At 37.7% G+C, this 8957-nt stretch overlaps 1 protein-coding gene across 1 annotated transcript; it reads left to right on the forward strand.

Moving 5' to 3' along the window:
- The first annotated feature begins 2215 nt into the window (after window positions 1-2215).
- LOC107699373 (uncharacterized) lies at window positions 2216-6871 on the forward strand. The gene is made up of 8 exons (XM_016500613.1): window positions 2216-2234; window positions 2693-2957; window positions 3038-3183; window positions 5644-5992; window positions 6101-6240; window positions 6328-6419; window positions 6649-6748; window positions 6849-6871. The coding sequence occupies exons 1-8, from the start codon at window positions 2216-2218 to the stop codon at window positions 6869-6871; spliced, it is 1134 nt and encodes a 377-aa protein (XP_016356099.1).
- The last annotated feature ends 2086 nt before the right edge of the window (window positions 6872-8957 follow it).

The following is an 8957-nucleotide window of genomic DNA, read 5'->3' on the forward strand; positions in this document are numbered from 1 at the left end:
TCAAAGACTTTCAGCAGAGATTTCCATATCCTTTTAAACCACACGCCTGTCTGCCTTTTGCAATGGATGCATTAATGCAATGCAATACCACACTTTTTTATCATGCTTGTTTAAATATTTAACATTATGAAATGTTGTAGTTGTGATATACTGAATATAATGAATGCATTTGTATGTATAAATTTACATGGTTGTGGACAATATATGTTTTGTTTTTACGGTCTAACTGTTTTGATAAATTATAAAAATATGATGACATATAACAAAATGCTAGTATTCTTAGACATATCATTTAAAACTGATTGAAAATCGAGTACCATTACTCTTCTCCTTTTATTCAGTATCCCAGAGCTTCATCATCTAAGCATCCCTGCTCTGATGTGACTGGAATTATCTTACAAAATCCGATTTTCATTATCCCCTGTCTGTCAATTCTGAATTACAGATGAGCAGATGAGGGACTAGTCAAAGCAGGCAGTGAAGCAGAGGATGTATGGACTTAGAAACAGAATCAAAACAAGTCACGATAAACATTATCCAATCACAAACTTCAATCAAAGAAGATCTTCTCAACAGAAACGGTTTGAATATGATTTTGCTTAAAGCTATACTGTTTGACTTTTGGCCTTCCAATGGTTGAAGCATACAACTACAAAGTTCAGAGATTAATTACCATTGTTACCAACATAAACCTTGTTTCATAAAGCAGATGCAAGAATTCGGGAACTGGAGCTAGTTGGCAAAACTATGAAGAGAAGAGAATATCAGCATAAAACTCTTGCCACCAGCTTTTTGGGAAGGAAACGTTTCTTTTTGTGGCCACTTTGAGGCATCCCATGGCAGTCAGGTGCTTCGGCCCATCAGCCTCTCAGCTCTTAATGCATATTTGTTTAGACAAATGAAAAGAGATTGTAGATCTACAAGATCTCCATGCAAGCCTGAGAAGTTGGAGCAAACCTGCAGTGGCCAGATCTACTAAACGTGTAGTGAGTGTTGGGGGGTGAATACTTACGCAAATTATTATTTTGTTTTTAATAACTAATTCATTTTTGGCACATTTGTACATATGAATGAATTAGGGCTGTCAGTCAATTAAAATATGATATTGTGGCACATTCCGTGTTATAGTACCCCTAGAACGGATCAGTTTTGATGGATTCCTAATTTGTAAGTCACTTTGGATAAAAGCACTATCTAAATGAATAAATGAAAATCACATGCATGAACTGAACTTGATTCTACGCCACACTTAAACCTGTGCTAACAGCAAATTAAACTTTAGGGAGTGTTTATTTTATTTTATTTTATTTTCCCTGCTCCTAATTGCGATATATCCACTGAGGGCTGTAATTTAGTTTTGGTCTGTTTGTTGTATGTAGTATGTCAGTACTTTGGACCATTTCTGATATTTCTAAATTTCTGTGCTTTTTCTGTGCTGTTCTTTTCTGTGCTCTATTGTCTGTTTTTTGTGAGGTGGACCAGTGGAAGAAGAGAGAAAGACATGATTGATGGAAACGAATGGGAGGAGAGATGAGGTTGGTCATGGGATTTACATTTAAACAGGTCATCCTCCATAAAACATATATAACACACACTCTCCATCCTAAGAGAAAGACAGATGCCTTTAATCAGCCATGAAGAAGCTCTACAAGTGCCCGTGGATCTTACTGGGTAACGTACAACATTCATGTATCTGCTATTTTACTAGATTCACACTAATATTTACACCGTAATATGTTCCTTTGGTCAGGAATGTTTTCAAATGGTGTTTCTATTTTAATTTGCACTTACGGAACTACAGCTCATTTTCTTTCCAAACATGTTACTTTTTCCATGGTTTGCATTATATACTTTTCTCAGTGTATAGATTGTGAATTTGCTTCATCACTGGATATAGGAATAGTTTTTGTTAGTTTGAGTTTCTAGCTCTGCTTTACAAAACAAATCGATCTTGAAATCCGTGCTCATTTGTGTATGTAAATGGTTTGTCAAGAGAGTCGTGATTCAAAGGAATGTCTTCTCATCCCACTTTAGACTACAACATTCTGCTTGTTTTATGATGTCATTATCATATAGTCACTAATAAATAAAACATCATCTATAACAAAACAAATTAACTGGTAAAGGAGAACAAATTTGAATGGTAATTCAAATGGCAGCAAAACATGCTTCTCTGAAACTCATGTTTTATACAGGGTTTTTACTGATTCAAGAAATGGTGAATGGACAAGAAGGTAAGAATCTTTTATTTTGATAACATCTTTGTTCTGTTCTGCATCTTTGAACTGCCGGGTTGTAATAGTAATATGCCAGGCGCGCGTAATTCTTATTTGGAATTAATTTTGAGGAGCATTTTAATTTTACATTTATTTTTCTGGGACTTTTTCTTCTCAAACCATATAAAACAGCGTGACGTCAATGTATGTTGAAAAAAAAAAAAAAAAATCCCAGTCCGGACAATAAATGCTCTGCTAAATTGCATTTAATCTATTATCTAGTCCTTACGTTAGATTATATTAGGATTATGCCAGAATATTATGAAGAAACATAATCATTTTATAGTTATAGTACTTTCTGTTGTCTTTTGTCATTTTTATTAGTTTCTTTAATGCCTATACAGTTTTTATTAAGTTTTAGTGTTTAGTTTATGTTCATATTTTACCTAAATGTTCAATTACTGGTCTTCTTCCAGAGAACGCAGCATTTCGGCACACAGCCACGCAGTCGTCCATGTACGGGACCTGGTATAGTGAAAATGCAGTGGACGGTGTACGCGACAGCTGTTCCCACACCAACACACAGACCAACCCGTGGTGGAGAGTGGATCTGATGAAAGTATACAGAGTGAACAGAGTGGCCATCACTAACAGACAGAGCTCCTATTCTGAAATAGCATCCAGAATAAACGGGGCGGTGATTCGTGTCGGGAACGTCCCTGATGTTTACAGCAACCCTATGTGAGGATATTTTTGACATTTATCATTGGCTACAGCTGAGAATGGACAGAAGCAATAACGGATGATCTTTCTGTCTGTAGATGTGCTGTAGTTTCTACTATTCCTTCTGGATCCACGGCCAGCTTCTCGTGCGGTGGGATTGAGGGACGTTACGTGACTGTTCATATTCCTGGAGATGGGAAAATTGTTACTCTCTGTGAGGTTGAAGTCTACGGGTATTTGGGAGGTAATTCATTGTCATAGAGCACTGTTCAATATGTAAAGAATAATTGACGACGGGCCGTTGAATTATTAGAAAAATAATGCACACCCGAGGTGGTGATGCGGACGCAAAGCGGAGTGTGCATTATTTTTCTAATAATTCAACGGCCCGTCATCAATTATTCCGCTTATACTACGGTTACCACACCTCAAGACATCGATCAGATGATATATTTAAAGGGATTCGTCCGGTTTTTGTATTTAAATCGCTATTGTGAGTAGGATTATTTCTTCCGCATCTCATCCAACGCCTCTTTTGCTAGTTCCAAAACGTCATTTTAAAGCTGGTAATGGAGGCTTGAGCCGTTGATAGCATTCTAATGCAGTTATTAATGAAGTTATTAGAAAGAGAGCGAGAGAGACAGAGACACAGAGAAAGAGAGAGAGAGAGAGCTTGTGTGAATTAGGCTAGCTCTGTGCGTCCCTCAACAGTGTTCTGCAGCAGCGCTGTTATTACCTCGCTAGTGAGAAATGTCATGTGTAGCCTTTAAGTTGCTACACTATATAGGCTAACTGATAAAATCGTCAGGGCAGCGCTGACAACACCTGACCGTAGTGTGCGTGACCGAGCACGTGTGATTGCAGTAATTTCTGTGTGCTGTATAGGTACTGTATGCTAATCTCCGTTATTACAGTTAACTATGCGAAGTGATATGGAACTGTAATGCGGTCAAGAGAGCTGCCTGGAACTACGTTAGCCGTGCGTTTCCCTGAAAATAATTGCACACCTCAGAACGTTCATCAGCCAATCAGATTCAAGCATTCAAAGGTGAAGTGAAGTGAAGTGACATGTGGCCAAGTATGGTTACCCATACTAGGAATTAGTGCTCTGCATTTATCCCATCCTAAGTGCACACACACAGCAGTGAACACACACACACCGTGAACACACACCCGGAGCAGTAGTATAAGTAATATCATGCCATACTTAAAACTGACACTTTTTTATGGCCTCTTAGTCCCCGTCCACACGGCAACGCGTTTAGCTGTATACGCATAAATATTGTATCGTATAGGCGTTTCGTCCACATGGATCCGGCGTTTTGGGAGAGTAAAACTGATATTTTTTGAAACCGGGTCCCAGAGTGGATAAATCTGAAAACGACACCCTTGCGTTTTCATGTGGACAGCGAATCTGTATATTTTCTGAAACAATGACGTCTTCAGCCCACGTCTTGCCCCTAGTCAGACACCGCTACGTCACGTAACAGCAACAAAAACATGAACAAACACTGAACGATTGTCTTTTTATTAACTAACATTAACACAGATTAATAAATGTATTGTTCCATGTTCGTTTGTATACCGCCGCAAGGTTTATGCGCATAGTCCAAGTCTTCTTCTCCGTTTTTAGTGTATCTCTGTGGCAGAATTACAGCGCCACATACTGGTCTGGCATGTATACTACATCGTTTTGTGTCGGTTTTGTGGTTTCGTGTGGACGCAGATATTTCTTGAGACGATCGAATAGGGAAAGCTCTGGCTTCGTGTGGACGTAGCCTTAGATTGTAGATAAATGCTCTGCTGTGAAGACATCTAAAACATCTTTTAATTAGTTACACTAATTAACACAAGGGCTAGTGTAACGGAGGCCAGCGGTAGGTGCTGTGCAGGTAAACCTCACTCCCCTAATCTCAAGAGACACGCTAGTGGCTGCAGTCTTTAGCCTCCTTGTTAGTGCGTCCGCCTCCCATGCCGGAGACCCACTCAGAGCGAGGACGAGGTGTGGCGGTGAGAACCCGGGGTTACACTGTTACCAATCAAATGAAATCAGTATCACTAAATCTTAATTTAGATATATTTATAATGCATCTGCATAATGTTATGATATTAACATTTTACACATTACATTTTGAATCTAAATATAAAATGTTAGAAAAAATGAAACAATGCGATGAACACAAGTGAGCACTGTCTTTCTGAAGGTGTCGTTGAATCACTGGCTTGACCAATTAGTTTAAAAACACGGAATCGTTCAAGAACGAAACACCACTTTATTTTGCTTTGTGATGCAGTCGTTCTGCTTTGTTACTATTTTGGGTGGAAAAATAGTGCAAAAACAGTCAAAATTGATGCTGTGTCTAAATATTGTCAGTTAATATATTGTTTATTGAACTGTTGTATAAAGTGAATATCACATTTGCAATTGTGCTGATAATTCAGGAAATTGCTCTCTTGCTTGTGTGATATTGCTTAACTGTATAATCTTATAAACACTGAAAACAAGAACTCATGCAGAGGCAATTCATATCTTGAATTTCAGGGGCATTTTTATTAATTTTTCTGGCTTTTATGATCTTGCATGACACTATTTTACTCCAGAATATCTTGCTTGTTGTGAGGTGTCTATATGAAGGGTGTTTTTAGGTGATGGTAGTTGATGCAGAGATGACTCATTTCACCTCAAGTGATTGTTGACCACTTATCTTCCCCTCTGCTACAAACTTGGTGCATCAAGATGTGTTGTGCCATTTTCCCCCCATATATTTTCTAGGAAATCGGGCAGTGGATGGAGCCGCTACACAGTCATCAACATTTGGGAACTGGTTCTCTGAAAAGGCCATTGATGGCAATCGAGGTCTCCTGCAGTTGTATACGGGATGCTCCTCAACTCTCAATCAGACTAACCCGTGGTGGAGGCTGGATCTGCGTCACATTTACAGAGTTAGCAAAGTGGTGGTCACTAACAGAAAAGACTGCTGTGCAGAACAAATAAACGGAGTGGAGATTCGCATCGGAAACTCTTTGGAAAGCAACGGCAACGACAATCCCATGTGAGAAACTTGAGATTGAAAGAATGTGGGACATTGAGCACAAATGGGAAGGATTGATGCAGATATAGTGCTTTTATATCCTTCATGTGTTTCTCTCTCTGTCTGTAGATGTGCTGTTATTCCTGCTATTCCAGCAGTTGAGTCCTACAGCTACTCGTGCGGTGGGATGGATGGACGTTACGTGAATCTGATCATTCCTGGAGACATGAAGATGCTCACTCTGTGTGAGGTGGAGGTCTATGGAGAAGGTCAACAGACAAAGACACTGATATGTTTCAATGAACAAAAACCTACATTAATTTGCATATTTAAATGTATGTTTATATCTTTGTTAGGTCCTGTTTTAAAAAGATCATTTGTAAAAATGCAGTTTAACTCCAGAGCTGATTTGACTGACCCTTCAATAGGAGAAAATATTCTGAAACGGGTGAGAGAAAGAAACATCGTTGTAGATTTATTTCTACATTGATTTAATTTTGTCCATTCATATATGCAAAAGCAAATACTTTTACTGATAACTTGACATTGCTCCAGAGTTGCTCCATCAGTAAATATAATGTCGTTGTTTTAATCAGGGTTTAATCATTCTTTGAGATATGAAGATATGAGTGTATTATCATATTCTCTGTTGAGTAGCCTATTAATGTTATTTTCAGGTGGGATCTGCTCTAGCTGCTAGAGGATTCACAAACGTGACACTTCATTGGTCTCAAACCCCTAAACGGGAAGTGAAGCAGAAGGTGGACACTGGTATAAGTGAGTTATGTTCTTTAAGATAACTTATGAAACAAGCTGCATGAATGAAAATGACTACATAAAGCATGTGATGTAATAAGCAATAATGTTTTATTTACAGGTCGTTGTGGTAAAGGAAAATAGTACTCTGGAAATCAACACTGTTTTTGACTCACTAAATTCATTCATCATGTGGCAAGAAAATGATTCTGATTCTAAAAATACAGACTGAAATTTCTTGATAATAATGTGTTTATAATGTGAAGTAAGCTTCTGCTACTTCCTGTAACTGTTTATTCAAATACACTTTAGGAACTATAAAACATCTTGTGCAATTGTATAATTGTATAAGTATAATGAAAATATCAAATAATTAAATGTCGTTCACATTCACAACCCACACGTGTAATTAAACTTAATGTCACAGTTTTCTGCTTATTCGCTGTCAATATTTTATTTTTATTGTAATATCTATATATTGTACTTTTAATTGTTTTAATTTAAATTTCCTGCCATTTAATGTTGTACCTCTAGCAGTAATGAGAGCAAAGAGTATAGAAGCCGAGGCGAAACGCTGATGCTTTTTTGGTAACAGGCACTAGGTGGCACTTCGGTCTTGATTTAATGATTCAATATCAATTCATATCTGTATTGTGCATATAAGGGGATACAAATCTTTTGTTGAATGCCTTTTGTAGCACCATTGTAAAATTTTCTTGTGTTAAATTCAGCATTTGCTTGCATTCATTAATATTCACTTGCGTGTACACTTATACGAGTATCAATAAAAAAAAAAAAGTATAAGTTATTAATTTCGCATTTAAAAAAACTAAATGTTTAATCATGTCTAAATATTTATTCAAATGCAAAACTTAAAAATAAGTAAGGTATGACCTGCAATACATTTTTGAGAAACTAGACTAGTAGATACACATATATTTATTAAAAAGCCATACCTAACCATGGCATTACAAATGAAAATTTTTTTTTTTTCCAACCACAAAATTACTCTGATTAATTTGCCTTTTTGCATTGGAATTTAAAACCGTTTATTCTATTTTAACCTTAAATACTACACAAATTGTAATATAAGTAATATAAATATCAGAAAAAATATTTTAAGAGGTCATTAATGGACCATAATTATTGCACAAATAGTATTTACTACCAAAAGATCTCCTCAAAATATTAAATAAATATAATTGAACTAAAATATAGAATATTTATGTAACTGAAAAATAGTTGAGGTGTATGGTCACATTCTAAGTAAGGAAATACCTGAAGGTTAAATACAAGAAAAACATTAATGTTGCCTCTCCATCACTCTCCACTGCAGAATAAAATGATACTGTAAATGTCATCGACGTAATAATCAATGCATAATATGATGTAATGTTTACCAAAAGTTGCTGCAAATACCTGTACAGTGAAGCTGCCATCTATCTTGCTTAAACTCATTCAGATGTATTGACAGCGCTGGTTTATTTGGAACTATTGAGCGCTATTGAACCACGTGACCGCGTGCCGGCGAGATCAAAGAAGCAATGTCGCATCTCTGATTTTCAATGGCTCTGGCTTTAACTGAGGCACTACAAAGAATTACGCCACATTAAGTGCGCCAAAACTTGTTTGAATTTCGCATTAAAACTTACAAAATGTGAAAGCTGAGACATTGTTTCATATCACAAGCAAGGTTGCCACTTTGGTGTGAGATTTACATGGGCAGAGTGAGAGCGTGAGAGTTGGCAACCCTGGCTTTTTATATACTTACATAGACGTCGGAACCACTAGGCTTGTTCGAGATGCATCGGCGCTGCGCAGACCGATCGGCGTATGACATCAAAGTATCGCGAGTGTGATTAGAGAGCAGACGACTCTTTAAGCTTTTGAATCGCTCTGGCGGTACTTTGATGTCATACGCCGATCAGTCTGCGCAGCGCCGTTGCATCTCGAACAAGCCTAATTTCAGATCTTTTTACTCATTCACGGTATGACATCAAAGTATCGCGAGTGTGATTAGAGAGCAGACGACTCTTTAAGCTTTTGAATCGCTCTGGCGGTACTTTGATGTCATACGCCGATCGGTCTGCGCAGCGCCGATGCATCTCGAACGAGCCTAATGTTTTGATGGTGCCTGGACGCAACAGACAGAGTGCAGCGTGGGACAAGACTTGATGGGCGAGGGCGGGTGGACACCATAGACTGTATAAAAAGAGGTAGACACTCGTGG

The sequence above is a fragment of the Sinocyclocheilus anshuiensis genome, unplaced genomic scaffold, assembly GCF_001515605.1.
Source record: "Sinocyclocheilus anshuiensis isolate Anshui unplaced genomic scaffold, SAMN03320099.WGS_v1.1 scaffold971, whole genome shotgun sequence".
NCBI classification, from domain to species: Eukaryota; Metazoa; Chordata; class Actinopteri; order Cypriniformes; family Cyprinidae; genus Sinocyclocheilus; species Sinocyclocheilus anshuiensis.

What these genes read in the sequence shown, in the direction of transcription:
- LOC107699373 (XM_016500613.1), top strand. An exon ending in AGTCTACGGGTATTTGGGAG is followed by an intron (nt 3,184 to 5,643) that starts GTAATTCATTGT and finishes GTTGACCACTTA; the next exon opens with TCTTCCCCTCTGCTACAAAC. An exon ending in GGTGGAGGTCTATGGAGAAG is followed by an intron (nt 6,241 to 6,327) that starts GTCAACAGACAA and finishes TATCTTTGTTAG; the next exon opens with GTCCTGTTTTAAAAAGATCA.